We start from the raw sequence: 21,042 nt of genomic DNA on the forward strand, positions 1-21,042 counted from the left end.
GCCCGGCTGGTGGGTTCTCTCTGCCCGGCTGGTGGGTCCTCTCTGCCCGGCTGGTGGGTTCTCTCTGCCCGGCTGGTGGGTTCTCTCTGCCCTGCTAGTGGGTTCTCTCTGCCCGGCTGGTGGGTTCTCTCTGCCCGGCTGGTGGGTTCTCTCTGCCCTGCTAGTGGGTTCTCTCTGCCCTGCTAGTGGGTTCTCTCTGCCCTGCTAGTGGGTTCTCTCTGCCCGGCTGGTGGGTTCTCTCTGCCCGGCTGGTGGGTTCTCTCTGCCCGGCCGGTTGGTTCTCTCTGCCCAGGGGGGAATGTCTGCTTTAAGGAATAAGTGGTGCAGCGTTCGCAGCTTCTGCCTCCTGTCAGATTCTCACCGGGTCCTTTATTGAATTAAAACAAAGGAGAAGTGAGAAGCGAGCGCTGACCGGATCGATATCCATTCTGTATGAGATGGTATTGGGAGCTCTGGAGCGCCTCCCTGTGTCTGCAGAGCAGGACTGCACCCTGGGCTGTACAGTAGATCAGCATAAGTGGAGCCCCAGCTTTCCATACATTGATATTTTGGAGATTTTGTGTTTTGCTGCGATTTATGGTTGAAGCACATACAGCAGTGTTTACAACCAGGGTGCCTCCAGCTGTTGCAGAACTGCAACTCCCAGCATGCTCGGACAGCCTTTGGCTGCAGCATTGTGTCCCAACCAATGTGCCTCTAGCTGATCTACAACTCCCAGCATGCCCAGACTGCCGTTGGCTACGTCAATGTTTTCTAACCAGGGTGTCTCCAGCTGTTGCAAAACCACAACTCCTATCATGCCCTGGAAGCCGTTGCATTAGGACAGTGCAAGAACCAGCCTGGAGCAATGGTCTCCAAACTGTGGACCTCATGGTGATGCAAACTACAACTCCCAGCATGCCAGGACAGCTGTTGGCTACAGCAGTGCTTCCCAACCAGTGTGCCTCCAGCTGTTGCAAAACTACAACTCCCAGCATACCCTGGCAGCTTTTGCATTAGAACAATACAAGTACTCCCCTGGAGCAATGGTCTCCAAATTGTAGACCTCCAGATCTTGCAAAACTACAACACCCAGCATGCCTGGACTGGGGTAGGCTGTCTGGGAATGCTGGGAGTTGTAGTTTAGCAACATCTGGAGGTCCACAGTTTAGAGATCACTGCCCTAAAGGCATAGTATGCCCCCCCTTCCCCCCCAATCAGTTGCACAACTACAATCCCCATCATGCCCCTGTAATCGAATGATGGGGAAAACTGCTGCAGACAATGTCTGTCTGCCTTTTTGTCCTGTTTTGTTACAATGTATCAGTGCACATTACATGCTGGGAGTTGTAGTTAAGTCTGGAATCACATGTGATTGACTATACTGGACATCATGTTTCTAGTTCATTTTGCGTTTTAAATGGGCATCAGGCTGTCCGGGCATGCTGGGAGTTGTAGTTTTGCAACAGCTGGAGAGACACTGTTTGGAAAAGCATTGGTTTAGGCTGATCTGACACATGGTACTTGCACTGATACATTGTAGCAAAACTATCTGCACTGGAGAAAGATTACAGCTGCTCATTTCCCAACCCTGGTGCCTTCAGCTGTTGCAAAACTACAACTCCCAGCATGTTGTTTATGGACACTGTTCAGACACCCGACATGTTTCACAGTACTAACTGCTTCATCAGGGATAGTGAAGCACTAAATGATGTGCATCACATCAAAAGGGTTTATGTAATATTTCCAATGACCCTTCTACTAGATCAGTGTTTCCCAACCAGGGTGCCTCCAGCTGTTGCAAAACTACTACTCCCAGCATGCCCAGACAGCCGAAGGCTGTCTGGGCATGCTGAGAGTTGTAATTTTGCAATGGCTAGAGGCAGCCTGGTTGAAAAAAAACACTGATCTATGATCTACACATCAGCAGCACAAATCTTTCTCCTGTACTGATAGTTTGCTACAATGTATCGGTGCAGGTAAAATGTATCCAAGAGGATTGATTGGACTGGATACAGTTGTAACAAAACCTCAGCTGTGAGAAGTAAAAGGTTATGTAACTTTTCACTATATTATGATTATTCTTGATTTACATATGACTGCGCCCACCCTTTATTGTCCCAGTTTATGTGGACCGCGCATATTGCGTTATCACCGAATCGGCGCCATGACGTGAGGCGCCTCCCCGCCATAAGCGTATTTACCGTAATTTATAGCCGTATACCATCCGTCCGCCTCCCGCTGTGATAACAGGGGCCGTTACGTGCGGCGCGGGGGGGGGGAGTGAGGCAGCTGTTACCATTGAGCAGCTGAGATTCTATCGATCGGAGAAGGCGGTAAAATCGCGGTTCCGCTTGTTAACGCCTTATACTTTTTTTTTTTACAGCGCGGTCGACGCGGCGTCCCCGAGCTGACAAAGATGGATGCCGGATGGTTAGGACTTGCAAATCAGGCAATAAAGGCGCAGCCGGAGGCGGCAGAGGAGGCCGCGCTGCCACTGCTGAAGGGGTTAAAATGGCGAACGCCGGGGGAGGGCGAAAAGAGCGCCGGCGAGGCGAGGAAGGGGTTACAGGCGATAACCGTGAAAACTTCTCCGCCTTTAATGTTCTCCTTAAATATTCTGCAGGAGGAGCAGATTGCCCATTTCTGTGTACGATGTAATCAACACATTAAACGGCGCGGATTCTACGGTCTGAGCGGCGACATTTTTTTGTCTTTACTATAAATTTAGTTGGATGAGCCATCGGGCGGGGGATGGGGGGGGCTGTAATTGTATCTTAGGGATGATTTGCCTTGGGAATCAATATACCAGAAACAGTGCCACCCCTGCTCTCCAGGTTGTGTGCGGTATTGCAGCTCAGTTGCATTGAAGTGAATGGAGCTGAGTTGTAATACCACATACAACCTGAGGACAGGGGTGGTGCTGTTTTATTTTTTATTTTTTTATGGATTAAAGGGGTATTTCAGGGAAAAAGTTTTTTATATATATATATATATATATATATATATATATATATATATATATCAACTGGCTCCAGAAAGTTAAACAGATTTGTAAATTACTTCTATTAAAAAATCTTAATCCTTTCAATAATTATCAGCTGCTGAAGTTGAGTTGTTTTTTCTGTCTGACAACAGTGCTCTCTGCTGACATCTCTGCTTGTCTTGGGAACTGCACAGAGTAGAAGAGGTTTGCTATGGGGGATTTGCTTCTACTCTGGACAGTTCCCGAGACACGTTTCATCAGAGAGGACTTAGATAAAAAAAAAGAACAACTCAACTTCAGCAGCTCATAAGTACTGAAAGGATTAAGATTTTTTTAATAGAAGTAATTTACAAATCTGTTTAACTTTCTGGAGCCAGTTGATATATATATAAAAAAGTTTTTTTCCTGGATAACCCCTTTAAGGAGATCTCCACAGAAGGACAGCCACAGGTTGGGGCAGGGTTTCCTAACCAGAGTGCCTCCTGCTGTTGCAAAACTACAACTCCCAGCATGCCCAGACAGCCGTTGGCTGTCTGGGCATGCTGGAAGTTGTAGTTTTGCAATAGCGGGAGGCACTCTGGTTGGAAGGGCTTTTTCTTTTTTAAAGAAGAGCGCCATTCCTGTCCTCAGGTTGTGTGCGGTATTACAACTTGGATCCATTCACTTCAAAGGAACTGAGCTGCAATACCGCACACAACCTGAGGACTGAGATGGCGCTGTTTTGAACCAAACGGCTCAGTGTTTCTAAGCCTGGACAACAGTTTTATAAGAGGATTCTTAAAATATGGCTGTATAAGAAGTAATTTTGTAGGGTACGACCCCTTCCCCTCCCCCCAAAAAAATTTTTTAGGACCATTTACAATTGGACATCAGAACCGATGGGAGATCTCCTTTATCCATGATTAGAAAAACAGATTCCTTCCAAAAACAGCGTCGCCCCTGCCCTCAGGTCGTGTGTGGTATTGCAGCTCAGTTCCATTGAAGCGATTAGAGCCAAATTGTAATACCACACACAACCTGAGCACAGAGGTGGCCTGTTTTTAGGTGAAAAAAAAAATTTGCACTGTTCATCCCAAGCTTCCTGGTTCCTGGATACAATGCCAGAGCAGTGAAGACTGACACACAGAACAGAAGAAGAGAAAAAAGGAAAGAAGAAGCGTGGTGACCAACTCTGTGGTATCTGTGGACGACTCACAATTTTTCCTGTTTAACCCTTTTCGGAGAAAATGCCCCTTTATATCGGAGCAACAAATTTGGACGGTGGGTGGCGGTTTTTCGGTGTGATGTGAGCAGCGGCGCCCACTGCTCGTCTCCCCTAACCCGTCAGCTTGTAAACAGCCCCCCCCCCCCCCTTCTCTATCTATAAACCCACCGGTCTGGAATATGTGAAAGGATGGCGGCGCGGCGGAGCTGGAACGAAACGTTCCGCCTGACTGCAGTGTTTAGGTGTCGGTGAACCGTTTAATTGTCGCGCTCCCTGGAATGTGGCGACAAATACGATAATAAAAATATAGAAATAAATAAATTATTCCCGGCTTTGTGGCAGGCAGAGAGAATGTGCACGGAGAGCGAAAAGTTGACGACGGAGGCGATGAGGAAATAGCGTAAACCAGGGCGAATATAGCGAAAAGACATGATCACGTGACCCGCTGGGGACACGCCCAACAAAACGGCTCTTTTCTAGAACACGTAATAAATTTGGCGCATTTGGGTCAGCAGGGCAGGGTTTTCGAACCAGGGTGCCTCCAGCTGTTGCAAAACTACAACTCCCAGCATGGTCAGACAGCCAAAAGCCTGTCTTCCACCTCCAGAGGATCCTCATTGTCCCTAAAAGGTAAATCAAGGCTTCCCTTTCATCTCATCCCTTAGTGCAGTAGTCTTCAAATTGTGGCCTTCCAGCTGTTGCAAAACTACAACTCCCCTTATGCCTCAACCACCAAAGACCCGTCTTCCTCCTTCTGAGGATCCTCACTGTCCCTAAAAGGTAAATCAAGGCTTCCCTTTCATATCAGCCCTTAGTGCAGTGGTCTTCAAACTGTGGCCCTCCAGCTGTTGCAAAACTACAACACCCAGCATGCCTCAACAGCCAAATTCCCGTCTTCCTCCTCCAGAGGATCCTCTCTGTCCCTAAAAGGTAAATCAAGGCTTCCCTTTCATCTCATCCCTTAGTGCAGTGATCCTCAAACTGTGGCCCTCCAGTGGTTGCAAAACTACAACTCCCAGGATGCCCGGACAGCCAAAGGCTGTCCGGGCATGCTGGGAGTTGTAGTTTTGCAACAGCTGGAGGCACCCTCGTTGGTAAGCACTGATATAGAGCCTTGGTATAGAACCAACGGCTGTCCAGGCATGCTGGGAGTTGTAGTTTTGCTACAGCTGGAGGCACCCTGGTTGGTAAACACTGATCAGTATAGAGTCAAAGGCTGTCTGGGCATGCTGGGAGTTGTAGTTTAGCAATAGCAGGAGGCATACTGGTTGGGAAACACTGCCTTTCAGTCTTTGCCTTTCAGGGCATGATGGGTGTTGTAGTTCTACACCTGGAACCCTCCGTGAGCAAAAAAAAAAGCAGCAGCACGTATCCCCCTGCCCTGAGTTTGTTACAATGTATCAGTTTCCGAGAGTCAAAAGAGATCACAAAAGATTGTTTGCACTGATGCACTGTAACAAACCCTCAGCTGTGAGGAAAATAAAGTTTTTAAGTCGTTTTTAACATATTTCGCCGCAACTGCAATGAGCCAAAAAAGCAGAGAGGCTGAGAAGAATTAGAGGCAGGCGAGCGGCGGCGGTAATAACCCTCCTCACGGTGACAATAAAATTACCGGGAACCAGACAAACGGCGCTGGAGGATTTTTATAGGCGGCCGACGCGCGATTCTTCCAGGTCACGGGCGCCGGAGTCGTCACTGTGAATAACTGGTTCTAAATGAGGCAAATGTGTTAAGCGAGCGGCCGCGCCATCTGCGGCATAAATCCCACCCGCGCCAATCTGAGCGCCGTACAGCCAGGACACGGCAGAACTACTACTCCCAGCATGCCCTGACAGCCTCCAGCTGAACTCCCAGGTCGGGGAACACAGAACAGACACAGCAGCAGCAGAGTATATTGTCTAAACTGATACAATGTAACAAACCCTCAGCCGGCAGTAATATGTAAGGATGTGTAGAAAGAAAGTTTCCAGTCACTGACAGAAAGCAGAGGGTCACGGAATATTTAGTTTTTGTTACCTTTTATGTCTTATTTATAGAATATATCAAAGCTTTATATTAAATAATGATCGTCAATCCTATAGCACCAACATATTCTGCAGCAGTGTACAACATGTACCAATGAAAGTAAAAAGCTAAAGGCTGTCCGGGAATGCTGGGAGTTGTAGTTTTGCAACAGCAGGAGGGATGCAGGTTGGACAACCATGATATAGAGTAGTATTTCCCAACCAGTGTGCCTCCAGCTGTTGCAAAACTACAACTAGCAGCATGCTGGGTGTTGTAGGTTTGCAACAGCTGGAGGCACTCTGGTTGGAAAACACTCACATCAGTCAAACCATGAGAGTATCCGTGTTGGGGGTCTGTCCCCTCTCAGTATGGCGGTCCCTGTCTTTGGCCGCTGCCGTCTCCCTTCATCTCCCGTCTGCTCCATATATGGTCCCCGGCGCTGCAGAAAGTGTAAACACGGCTCATCCCTGGCAGAGGAACATAGATCCTGACACTACATGGGGAGGGAGGATGATGGGAGTGATACATTGTATGTGATAGGAGATTAGATTATGAGCTCCTGGGGTCAGGGATGATGGGAGTGATACATTGTATGATAGGAGATTAGATTGTGAGCTCCTGGGGTCAGGGATGATGGGAGTGATACATTGTATGTGATAGGAGATTAGATTATGAGCTCCTGGGGTCAGGGATGATGGGAGTGATACATTGTATGATAGGAGATTAGATTGTGAGCTCCTGGGGTCAGGGATGATGGGAGTGATACATTGTATGTGATAGGAGATTAGATTGTGAGCTCCTGGGGTCAGGGATGATGGGAGTGATACATTGTATGATAGGAGATTAGATTGTGAGCTCCTGGGGTCAGGGATGATGGGAGTGATACATTGTATGTGATAGGAGATTAGATTGTGAGCTCCTGGGGTCAGGGATGATGGGAGTGATACATTGTATGATAGGAGATTAGATTGTGAGCTCCTGGGGTCAGGGATGATGGGAGTGATACATTGTATGTGATAGGAGATTAGATTGTGAGCTCCTGGGGTCAGGGATGATGGGAGTGATACATTGTATGTGATAGGAGATTAGATTGTGAGCTTCTGGGGTCAGGGATGATGGGAGTGATACATTGTATGTGATAGGAGATTAGATTGTGAGCTCCTGGGGTCAGGGATGATGGGAGTGATACATTGTATGATAGGAGATTAGATTGTGATCTCCTGGGGTCAGGGATGATGGGAGTGATACATTGTGTGCACAGCGCCCATAGCAGGGAGGTCACTGATGATTGTTCCTTGTGTTGCAGGAGGAGTGCCAGAACTATGTCCGGGTCCTGATCGTCACCGGGAAGAGGGTCTTCACCTGCGGGACTAACGCCTTCTCCCCCGTCTGCACCAGCCGCCAGGTACGTAGTGTGCGACACCGTCCTATAACCTCCGCAAAGTGTCACAAATAGGATCCTGGGGAAACAGGGTGACGACCAATATGGTTCCCATTATCGCACAGTATACCGGTCACCCAACTTTTCCAGGTAATATCTTCCAAGTTATACACCGAAGGGTCACTGGGGTTTGTAGTTCTTCTACCATTAGGCAGCTTTGCCATTCAGAAGTTTGGGAAAGCTGAGCTATAACCAGTAAGGGGTCCTATTACTTTTTTAATAGTGGAGATATTCACCCAGCTTTCCCAGACTTATACATGGCAGCTCCAGGCAGCGCTGCAGTTTGCAGGTCTATTTCTTTTCAGCTTCTCCCGTCACTTTACAATCTGATTTTCATTGTTTTTACACAAGATCAGATACAATTGTTACATCAGCGCAAACAATAAAACTACCGTAAACAACCACGACAGCGTTATATCAAGTGACAAGTGAACAAAAGAATTAAAAACCCCTATAACTAACTGCACAAAAACAGAGCATTACATAGCATTCCTACCTAAACCTTGTGAGAGAAGAAAAGCAACGCTCTTCAGAAAACTAGAAAAGCTGGGTGGCACGCATAATGCGTGCCACCCAGCTTTCCTAGTCTTCTGAAGCCCCAGCAGTAATAGGCTGTTCGTCCTCCCTACAAGAGTACTGCCATGCCCTCTCCCTGCCCCCATTCTCTTCCCAGCCTGTGGATAGTGGAGCGGATGTTATGTTCCGGAGTTCCCCTAGATTGTGACCTACACAGGAGTAGTACGTTGTTTATATACACTGCTCAGACACCCCGACATGTTTCGCAGTACCAACTGCTTCATCAGGGATAGCAATGCTCTAATGGTGTGCATCACATTAAAAGGGTTGATATGACCTCACTAATGGCCCTCCTACTAGATCAGTGTTTCCCAACCAGCGTGCCAAAACTACATCTCCCAGCATGCCTGGACAGCCTCCCAGCATGCCCAAATTAGTTTTTCCCAACCAGGGGGCCTCCAGCTGTTGCAGAACTACAACTCCCAGCTTGCTGGGACAGCGTTTGGCAGAGTTTTGCTACAGCCTGAGGCATTCAGGTTGGAAAACATTGTACTAGATGATAGAATATTCCATTAGTGCCAGCAGTACGTTGTTTATATACACACCCGACATGTTTCTCAGTACCGACTGCTTCATCGGGGATAGCGAGGCTCTAATGGTGTGAATCACATTAAAAGGGTTTATATGACCTCACTAATGGCCCTCCTACTAGATCAGTGTTTCCCAACCAGGGTGGCAAAACTACATCTCCCAGCATGCCCAAATTAGTGTTTCCCAACCAGGGTGCCTCCAGCTGTTGCACAACTACAACTCCCAGCTTGCTGGGACAGTGTTTGGCTGTCCGAGCATGCTGGGATCGTAGTTTTGCAACAGCCAGAGGCATTCGGGTTGGAAAACACTGTACTAGATGATAGAATATTTCATTAGTGCCAGCAGTACGTTGTTTATATACACTGCTTAGACGACCCAACATGTTTCACAGTACTAACTGCTTTATCAGGGTTTATATAACCTCTCCAATGAGCCTCCTACTAGGAACAGTGTTTCCCAACCAGGGTGGCAAAACTACATCTCCCAGCCAAAGGGCATGCTGGGAGTTGCAGTTTTGCAACAGCTGGAGACACCCTGGTTGGGAAACAAACCTGTTACCCCGCTGCACTGAGGGTATCATGGCGTCCTGCACTGTCTGCACAGCAGATTTCTGTATAACCACAGTCGCCTCTCATAGCTCTGCTCCGGGGCCCAGATCTATGGAGCCCCCTGCGCAATTCATTCACGACATCTGTTTCTATTCAGATGCTCAGCGAGTCTCAGCGAAGCTTCATGTTCTATAAACAGATGAGTGATAAGGGCAGCAGCGACCCCCCGAGACCCCGCGTCCTCGCCAGCCCCTGGTGCTCTGTGCGGATCTGAGATTCTTTATTAACTACAATTAAATCCTATGGTGTCTGGAGGGGAAACAGCGGATTATTTTTCATAGTTTTGCTGAACGCCTTCCCCTACCACCCCCGGGGGCTGATGTGAGGCCGGAGAGTCCTGTCAATCATAGGCGGCAGTGAATGGGGACATAGGGGAGGGGGCAAATGTGAGCCCCTGAGGTCAGGGATGATGGGAGTGATACATTGTATGATAGGAGATTAGATTGTGAGCTCCTGGGGTCAGGGATGATGGGAGTGATACATTGTATGATAGGAGATTAGATTGTGAGCTCCTGGGGTCAGGGATGATGGGAGTGATACATTGTATGTGATAGGAGATTAGATTGTGAGCTCCTGGGGTCAGGGATGATGGGAGTGATACATTGTATGTGATAGGAGATTAAATTGTGAGCTCCTGGGGTCAGGGATGATGGGAGTGATACATTGTATGTGATAGATTAGATTGTGAGCTCCTGGGGTCAGGGATGATGGGAGTGATACATTGTATGTGATAGGAGATTAGATTGTGAGCTCCTGGGGTCAGGGATGATGGGAGTGATACATTGTATGATAGGAGATTAGATTGTGAGCTCCTGGGGTCAGGGATGATGGGAGTGATACATTGTATGATAGGAGATTAGATTGTGAGCTCCTGGGGTCAGGGATGATGGGAGTGATACATTGTATGATAGGAGATTAGATTGTGAGCTCCTGGGGTCAGGGATGATGGGAGTGATACATTGTATGTTATAGGAGATTAGATTGTGAGCTCCTGAGGTCAGGGATGATGGGAGTGATACATTGTATGTGATAGGAGATTAGATTGTGATCTCCTGGGGTCAGGAATGATGGGAGTGATACATTGTATGATAGGAGATTAGATTGTGAGCTCCTGAGGTCAGGGATGATGGGAGTGATACATTGTATGATAGGGGATTAGATTGTGAGCTCCTGGGGTCAGGGATGATGGGAGTGATACATTGTATGATAGGAGATTAGATTGTTATCTCCTGGGGTCAGGGATGATGGGAGTGATACATTGTATGTGATAGGAGATTAGATTGTGAGCTCCTGGGGTCAGGGATGATGGGAGTGATACATTGTATGTGATAGGAGATTAGATTGTGAGCTCCTGGGGTCAGGGATGATGGGAGTGATACATTGTATGTGATAGGAGATTAGATTGTGAGCTCCTGGGGTCAGGGATGATGGAAGTGATACATTGTATGTGATAGGAGATTAGATTGTGAGCTCCTGGGGTCAGGGATGATGGGAGTGATACATTGTATGTGATAGGAGATTAGATTGTGAGCTGCTGGGGTCAGGGATGATGGGAGTGATACATTGTGTATGATAGGAGATTAGATTGTGATCTCCTGGGGTCAGGGATGATGGGAGTGATACATTTTATGTGATAGGAGATTAGATTGTGAGCTCCTGGGGTCAGGGATGATGGGAGTGATACATTGTGTATGATAGGAGATTAGATTGTGAGCTCCCGGGGTCAGGGATGATGGGAGTGATACATTGTATGTGATACGAGATTAGATTGTGAGCTCCCGGGGTCAGGGATGATGGGAGTGATACATTGTATGTGATAGGAGATTAGATTGTAAGCTCCTGGGGTCAGGGATGATGGGAGTGATACATTGTATGTGATAGGAGATTAGATTGTGAGCTCCTGGGGTCAGGGATGATGGGAGTGATACATTGTATGTGATAGGAGATTAGATTGTGATCTCCTGGGGTCAGGGATGATGGGAGTGATACATTGTATGATAGGAAATTAGATTGTGAGCTCCTGGGGTCAGGGATGATGGGAGTGATACATTGTATGATAGGAGATTAGATTGTGATCTCCTGGGGTCAGGGATGATGGGAGTGATACATTGTATGTGATACGAGATTAGATTGTGAGCTCCTGGGGTCAGGGATGATGGGAGTGATACATTGTATGTGATACGAGATTAGATTGTGAGCTCCTGGGGTCAGGGATGATGGGAGTGATACATTGTATGATAGGAGATTAGATTGTGAGCTCCTGGGGTCAGGGATGATGGGAGTGATACATTGTATGTGATAGGAGATTAGATTGTGAGCTCCTGGGGTCAGGGATGATGGGAGTGATACATTGTATGATAGGAGATTAGATTGTGAGCTCCTGGGGTCAGGGATGATGGGAGTGATACATTGTATGATAGGAGATTAGATTGTGAGCTCCTGAGGTCAGGGATGATGGGAGTGATACATTGTATGATAGGGGATTAGATTGTGAGCTCCTGGGGTCAGGGATGATGGGAGTGATACATTGTATGTGATAGATTAGATTGTGAGCTCCTGGGGTCAGGGATGATGGGAGTGATACATTGTATGTGATAGGAGATTAGATTGTGAGCTCCTGGGGTCAGGGATGATGGAAGTGATACATTGTATGTGATAGGAGATTAGATTGTGAGCTCCTGGGGTCAGGGATGATGGGAGTGATACATTGTATGTGATAGGAGATTAGATTGTGAGCTGCTGGGGTCAGGGATGATGGGAGTGATACATTGTGTATGATAGGAGATTAGATTGTGATCTCCTGGGGTCAGGGATGATGGTTGTGATACATTGTGGTTGTGGGGATTAGATAGTGAGCTCCTGGGGTCAGGGATGATGGGAGTGATACATTGTATGATAGGAGATTAGATTGTGATCTCCTGGGGTCAGGGATGATGGGAGTGATACATTGTATGATAGGAGATTAGATTGTGAGCTCCTGGGGTCAGGGATGATGGGAGTGATACATTTTATGTGATAGGAGATTAGATTGTGAGCTCCTGGGGTCAGGGATGATGGGAGTGATACATTGTGTATGATAGGAGATTAGATTGTGAGCTCCCGGGGTCAGGGATGATGGGAGTGATACATTGTATGATAGGAGATTAGATTGTGAGCTCCTGGGGTCAGGGATGATGGGAGTGATACATTGTATGTGATAGGAGATTAGATTGTGAGCTCCCGGGGTCAGGGATGATGGGAGTGATACATTGTATGTGATAGGAGATTAGATTGTGAGCTCCTGGGGTCAGGGATGATGGGAGTGATACATTGTATGTGATAGGAGATTAGATTGTGATCTCCTGGGGTCAGGGATGATGGGAGTGATACATTGTATGATAGGAAATTAGATTGTGAGCTCCTGGGGTCAGGGATGATGGGAGTGATACATTGTATGATAGGAGATTAGATTGTGATCTCCTGGGGTCAGGGATGATGGGAGTGATACATTGTATGTGATACGAGATTAGATTGTGAGCTCCTGGGGTCAGGGATGATGGGAGTGATACATTGTATGTGATACGAGATTAGATTGTGAGCTCCTGGGGTCAGGGATGATGGGAGTGATACATTGTATGATAGGAGATTAGATTGTGAGCTCCTGGGGTCAGGGATGATGGGAGTGATACATTGTATGATAGGAGATTAGATTGTGAGCTCCTGGGGTCAGGGATGATGGGAGTGATACATTGTATGTGATAGGAGATTAGATTGTGAGCTCCTGAGGTCAGGGATGATGGGAGTGATACATTGTATGATAGGGGATTAGATTGTGAGCTCCTGGGGTCAGGGATGATGGGAGTGATACATTGTATGTGATAGATTAGATTGTGAGCTCCTGGGGTCAGGGATGATGGGAGTGATACATTGTATGTGATAGGAGATTAGATTGTGAGCTCCTGGGGTCAGGGATGATGGAAGTGATACATTGTATGTGATAGGAGATTAGATTGTGAGCTCCTGGGGTCAGGGATGATGGGAGTGATACATTGTATGTGATAGGAGATTAGATTGTGATCTCCTGGGGTCAGGGATGATGGGAGTGATACATTGTGTATGATAGGAGATTAGATTGTGATCTCCTGGGGTCAGGGATGATGGTTGTGATACATTGTGGTTGTGGGGATTAGATAGTGAGCTCCTGGGGTCAGGGATGATGGGAGTGATACATTGTATGATAGGAGATTAGATTGTGATCTCCTGGGGTCAGGGATGATGGGAGTGATACATTGTATGATAGGAGATTAGATTGTGAGCTCCTGGGGTCAGGGATGATGGGAGTGATACATTTTATGTGATAGGAGATTAGATTGTGAGCTCCTGGGGTCAGGGATGATGGGAGTGATACATTGTGTATGATAGGAGATTAGATTGTGAGCTCCCGGGGTCAGGGATGATGGGAGTGATACATTGTATGATAGGAGATTAGATTGTGAGCTCCTGGGGTCAGGGATGATGGGAGTGATATATTGTATGTGATAGGAGATTAGATTGTGAGCTCCTGGGGTCAGGGATGATGGGAGTGATACATTGTATGTGATAGGAGATTAGATTGTGATCTCCTGGGGTCAGGGATGATGGGAGTGATACATTGTATGATAGGAAATTAGATTGTGAGCTCCTGGGGTCAGGGATGATGGGAGTGATACATTGTATGATAGGAGATTAGATTGTGATCTCCTGGGGTCAGGGATGATGGGAGTGATACATTGTATGTGATAGGAGATTAGATTGTGAGCTGCTGGGGTCAGGGATGATGGGAGTGATACATTGTGTATGATAGGAGATTAGATTGTGATCTCCTGGGGTCAGGGATGATGGTTGTGATACATTGTGGTTGTGGGGATTAGATAGTGAGCTCCTGGGGTCAGGGATGATGGGAGTGATACATTGTATGATAGGAGATTAGATTGTGATCTCCTGGGGTCAGGGATGATGGGAGTGATACATTGTATGATAGGAGATTAGATTGTGAGCTCCTGGGGTCAGGGATGATGGGAGTGATACATTTTATGTGATAGGAGATTAGATTGTGAGCTCCTGGGGTCAGGGATGATGGGAGTGATACATTGTGTATGATAGGAGATTAGATTGTGAGCTCCCGGGGTCAGGGATGATGGGAGTGATACATTGTATGATAGGAGATTAGATTGTGAGCTCCTGGGGTCAGGGATGATGGGAGTGATACATTGTATGTGATAGGAGATTAGATTGTGAGCTCCCGGGGTCAGGGATGATGGGAGTGATACATTGTATGTGATAGGAGATTAGATTGTAAGCTCCTGGGGTCAGGGATGATGGGAGTGATACATTGTATGTGATAGGAGATTAGATTGTGAGCTCCTGGGGTCAGGGATGATGGGAGTGATACATTGTATGTGATAGGAGATTAGATTGTGAGCTCCTGAGGTCAGGGATGATGGGAGTGATACATTGTATGATAGGAGATTAGATTGTGAGCTCCTGGGGTCAGGGATGATGGGAGTGATACATTGTATGATAGGAGATTAGATTGTGAGCTCCTGGGGTCAGGGATGATGGGAGTGATACATTGTATGTGATAGGAGATTAGATTGTGAGCTCCCGGGGTCAGGGATGATGGGAGTGATACATTGTATGTGATAGGAGATTAGATTGTGAGCTCCCGGGGTCAGGGATGATGGGAGTGATACATTGTATGTGATAGGAGATTAGATTGTAAGCTCCTGGGGTCAGGGATGATGGGAGTGATACATTGTATGATAGGAGATTAGATTGTGATCTCCTGGGGTCAGGGATGATGGAAGTGATACATTGTATGATAGGAGATTAGATTGTGAGCTCCTGGGGTCAGGGATGATGGGAGTGATACATTGTATGATAGGAGATTAGATTGTGAGCTCCTGGAGTCAGGGATGATGGGAGTGATACATTGTATGTGATAGGAGATTAGATTGTGAGCTCCTGGGGTCAGGGATGATAGAAGTGATACATTGTATGATAGGAGATTAGATTGTGAGCTCCTGGGGTCAGGGATGATGGGAGTGATACATTGTATGATAGGAGATTAGATTGTGAGCTCCTGGGGTCAGGGATGATGGGAGTGATACATTGTATGATAGGAAATTAGATTGTGATCTCCTGGGGTCAGGGATGATGGGAGTGATACATTGTATGATAGGAGATTAGATTGTGATCTCCTGGGGTCAGGGATGATGGGAGTGATACATTGTATGTGATAGGAGATTAGATTGTGAGCTCCTGGGGTCAGGGATGATGGGAGTGATACATTGTATGATAGGAGATTAGATTGTGAGCTCCTGGGGTCAGGGATGATGGGAGTGATACATTGTATGTGACAGTAGATTAGATTGTGAGCTCCTGGGGTCAGGGATGATGGGAGTGATACATTGTATGTGATAGGAGATTAGATTGTGAGCTCCTGGGGTCAGGGATGATGGGAGTGATACATTGTATGATAGGAGATTAGATTGTGAGCTCCTGGGGTCAGGGATGATGGGAGTGATACATTGTATGTGATAGGAGATTAGATTGTGAGCTCCTGGGGTCAGGGATGATGGGAGTGATACATTGTATGATAGGAGATTAGATTGTGAGCTCCTGGGGTCAGGGATGATGGGAGTGATACATTGTATGATAGGAGATTAGATTGTGAGCTCCTGGGGTCAGGGATGATGGGAGTGATACATTGTATGTGATAGGAGATTAGATTGTGAGCTCCTGGGGTCAGGGATGATGGGAGTAATACATTGTATGTGATAGGAGATTAGATTGTGAGCTCCTGGGGTCAGGGATGATGGGAGTGATACATTGTATGTGATAGGAGATTAGATTGTGAGCTCCTGGGGTCAGGGATGATGGGAGTGATACATTGTATGTGATAGGAGATTAGATTGTGAGCTCCTGGGGTCAGGGATGATGGGAGTTCTCCCCATATATAGTGTCAGCCCCTGCTCTCCCCTCGTCTTCCAGTTTATAGTGGTGACTGACGATCATCTCCATGGAGGTTACCGGGGACGATCTCCGTGCAGCCTAGTTTAACCCCTTCATTGCTGCATCTTCCTTGTCTCATTGTTTTTTCTCTTTGCTCTTCAGGTCGGGAACATCAGCCGAGTGATCGAGAAGATTAATGGAGTTGCCCGATGTCCGTACGATCCGCGCCACAACTCCACCGCTGTCATCACGGCCCGCGGCGAGCTCTACGCGGCTACCGTCATAGACTTCTCTGGTCGGGACCCCGCCATCTACCGCAGTCTGGGCAGTATCCCTCCCCTCCGTACCGCACAGTACAACTCCAAGTGGCTGAATGGTAGGGATCTGCCATATTATATAGAGGGGCCCGGCCACTGGGGGGCGAGAGAGGGTGAGGGGACACGTTGGCACTAATATATACTGATAGAGCAGAGCTTAATGGGTGTAAGTAGGAACCTGCAGTCCTATGTAACACAACAGAAAACGTGTAGTCATAACAGATACAGATAATGTATAGATGTGACCTGCAGTCCTATGTAACACCACAGATAACAGTGATATCTCTCTGAGTACAGATAATGTAGTAGATGTGACCTGCAGTCCTATGTAACACCACAGATAACACAGTGATAACTCTCTGAGTACAGATAATGTATAGATGTGACCTGCAGTCCTATGTAACACCACAGATAACACAGTGATAACTCTCTGAGTACAGATAATGTATAGATGTGACCTGCAGTCCTATGTAACACCACAGATAACAGTGATAACTCTCTGAGTACAGATAATGTAGTAGATGGGACCTGCAGTCCTATGTAACACCACAGATAACACAGTGATAACTCTCTGAGTACAGATAATGTATAGATGTGACCTGCAGTCCTATGTAACACCACAGATAATACAGTGATAACTCTCTGAGTACAGATAATGTATAGATGTGACCTGCAGTCCTATGTAACACCACAGATAACACAGTGATAACTCTCTGAGTACAGATAATGTATAGATGTGACCTGCAGTCCTATGTAACACCACAGATAACACAGTAATAACTCTCTGAGTACAGATAATGTAGTAGATGTGACCTGCAGTCCTATGTAACACCACAGATAACAGTGATATCTCTCTGAGTACAGATAATGTATAGATGTGACCTGCAGTCCTATGTAACACCACAGATAACACAGTGATAACTCTCTGAGTACAGATAATGTATAGATGTGACCTGCAGTCCTATGTAACACCACAGATAACACAGTGATAACTCTCTGAGTACAGATAATGAATAGATGGAACCTGCAGTCCTATGTAACACCACAGATAACACAGTGATAACTCTCTGAGTACAGATAATGTATAGATGTGACCTGCAGTCCTATGTAACACCACAGATAACACAGTGATAACTCTCTGAGTACAGATAATGTAGTAGATGTGACCTGCAGTCCTATGTAACACCACAGATAACAGTGATAACTCCCTGAGTACAGATAATGTATAGATGTGACCTGCAGTCCTATGTAACACCACAGATAACACAGTGATAACTCTCTGAGTACAGATAATGTAGTAGATGTGACCTGCAGTCCTATGTAACACCACAGATAACAGTGATAACTCCCTGAGTACAGATAATGTATAGATGTGACCTGCAGTCCTATGTAACACCACAGATAACACAGTGATAACTCTCTGAGTACAGATAATGTAGTAGATGTGACCTGCAGTCCTATGTAACACCACAGATAACACAGTGATAACTCTCTGATTACAGATAATGTATAGATGTGACCTGCAGTCCTATGTAACACCACAGATAACAGTGATAACTCTCTGAGTACAGATAATGTATAGATGTGACCTGCAGTCCTATGTAACACCACAGATAACACAGTGATAACTCCCTGAGTACAGATAATGTATAGATGTGACCTGCAGTCCTATGTAACACCACAGATAACAGTGATAACTCTCTGAGTACAGATAATGTAGATGTGACCTGCAGTCCTATGTAACACCACAGATAACACAGTGATAACTCTCTGAGTACAGATAATGTATAGATGTGACCTGCAGTCCTATGTAACACCACAGATAACAATGATAACTCTCTGAGTACAGATAATGTATAGATGTGACCTGCAGTCCTATGTAACACCACAGATAACACAGTGATAACTCTCTGAGTACAGATAATGTAGTCGATGTGACCTGCAGTCCTATATAACACCACAGATAACACAGTGATAACTCTCTGAGTACAGATAATGTAGATGTGACCTGCAGTCCTATGTAACACCACAGATAACACAGTGATAACTCTCTGAGTACAGATAATGTATAGATGTGACCTGCAGTCCTATGTAACACCACAGATAACACAGTGATAACTCCCTGAGTACAGATAATGTAGTAGATGTGACCTGCAGTCCTATGTAACACCACAGATAACACAGAGATAACTCTCTGAGTACAGATAATGTATAGATGTGACCTGCAGTCCTATGTAACACCACAGATAACAGTGATAACTCTCTGAGTACAGATAATGTAGTAGATGTGACCTGCAGTCCTATGTAACACCACAGATAACACAGTGATAACTCTCTGAGTACAGATAATGTAGTAGATGTGACCTGCAGTCCTATGTAACACCACAGATAACACAGTGATAACTCTCTGAGTACAGATAATGTATAGATGTGACCTGCAGTCCTATGTAACACCACAGATAACAGTGATAACTCTCTGAGTACAGATAATGTAATAGATGGGACCTGCAGTCCTATGTAACACCACAGATAACAGTGATAACTCTCTGAGTACAGATAATGTATAGATGTGACCTGCAGTCCTATGTAACACCACAGATAACACAGTGATAACTCTCTGAGTACAGATAATGTAGTAGATGTGACCTGCAGTCCTATGTAACACCACAGATAACACAGTGATAACTCTCTGAGTACAGATAATGTAGGAGATGTGACCTGCAGTCCTATGTAACACCACAGATAACAGTGCTGGGGTCGTTACAGTGTGTCAGTCATTAATACAGTGCTGAGGTCGTTACAGTGTGTCAGTCACTATTACAGTGCTGGGGTCGTTACAGTGTGTCAGTCACTATTACAGTGCTGGGTTCGTTACAGTGTGTCAGTCACTATTACAGTGCTGGGGTCGTTACAGTGTGTCAGTCATTATTACAGTATTGAGGTCGTTACAGTGTGTCAGTCACTTTTACTGTGCTGGGGTTGTTACAGTGTGTCAGTCACTATTACAGTGCTGGGGTCGTTACACTGTGTCAGTCACTATTACAGTGCTGAGGTCGTTACAATGTGTCAGTCACTATTACAGTGCTGGGGTCGTTACACTGTGTCAGTCACTATTACAGTGCTGAGGTCGTTACAATGTGTCAGTCACTATTATAGTGCTGGGGTCGTTACAGTGTGTCAGTCACTATTACAGTACTGGGATCGTTACAGTGTGTCAGTCACTATTACAGTGCTGGGGTCGTTACAGTGTGTCAGTCACTATTACAGTGCTGGGTTCGTTACAGTGTGTCAGTCACTATTACAGTGCTGGGGTCGTTACAGTGTGTCAGTCATTATTACAGTATTGAGGTCGTTACAGTGTGTCAGTCACTTTTACTGTGCTGGGGTTGTTACAGTGTGTCAGTCACTATTACAGTGCTGGGGTCGTTATAGTGTGTCAGTCACTCTTACAGTGTCGGGGTTGTTACAGTGCTGAGGTCGTTACACTGTGTCAGTCACTATTACAGTGCTGGGGTCGTTACACTGTGTCAGTCACTATTACAGTGCTGAGGTCGTTACAATGTGTCAGTCACTATTATAGTGCTGGGGTCGTTACAGTGTGTCAGTCACTATTACAGTACTGGGATCGTTACAGTGTGTCAGTCACTATTACAGTGCTGAGGTTGTTACAGTGTGTCAGTCACTATTACAGTGTTGAGGTCGTTACAGTGTGTCAGTCACTATTACAGTGCTGGAGTCATTACAGTGTGTCAGTCACTATTACAGTGCTGGGATCGTTACAGTGTGTCAGTCACTATTACAGTGCTGGGATCGTTACAGTGTGTCAGTCACTATTACAGTGCTGGTGTCGTTACAGTGTGTCAGTCATTATTACAGTGCTGGGGTCGTTACAGTGTGTCAGTCACTATTACAGTGCTGGAGTCATTACAGTGTGTCAGTCACTATTACAGTGCTGGGATCGTTACAGTGTGTCAGTCACTATTACAGTGCTGAGGTTGTTACAGTGTGTCAGTCACTATTACAGTGTTGAGGTCGTTACAGTGTGTCAGTCACTATTACAGTGCTGGTGTCTTTACAGTGTGTCAGTCATTATTACAGTGCTGGGGTCGTTACAGTGTGTCAGTCACTATTACAGTGCTGGAGTCATTACAATGTGTCAGTCACTATTATAGTGCTGGGGTCGTTACAGTGTGTCAGTCACTATTACAGTGCTGGAGTCATTATAGTGTGTCAGTCACTATTACAGTGCTGGAGTCATTACAATGTGTCAGTCACTATTACAATACTGGGGTCGTTACAGTGTGTCAGTCACTATTACAGTACTTGTGTCGTTACAGTGTGTCAGTCACTATTACAGTACTGGGGTTGTTACAGTGTGTCAGTCACTATTACAGTACTGGGGTCATTACAGTGTGTCAGTCACT

General features: G+C 46.1%; 1 protein-coding gene across 7 annotated transcripts in view; it reads left to right on the top strand.

Annotated features, from left to right (window-relative positions):
• Nucleotides 1-21,042, top strand: part of SEMA5B (semaphorin 5B) — a 404,742-nt gene that overhangs the window by 267,519 nt on the left and 116,181 nt on the right. For all 7 annotated transcript variants that reach the window (XM_056536944.1, XM_056536941.1, XM_056536947.1 and 4 more), the window contains exons 7-8: nucleotides 7,480-7,578; nucleotides 16,464-16,677. In XM_056536944.1, the coding sequence (XP_056392919.1) occupies nucleotides 7,480-7,578; nucleotides 16,464-16,677 (313 nt within the window). The remainder of the gene's footprint in view (nucleotides 1-7,479; nucleotides 7,579-16,463; nucleotides 16,678-21,042) is intronic.

This window comes from Hyla sarda, chromosome 8 (genome assembly GCF_029499605.1).
Source record: "Hyla sarda isolate aHylSar1 chromosome 8, aHylSar1.hap1, whole genome shotgun sequence".
In the NCBI taxonomy this organism is placed as follows: domain Eukaryota; kingdom Metazoa; phylum Chordata; class Amphibia; order Anura; family Hylidae; genus Hyla; species Hyla sarda.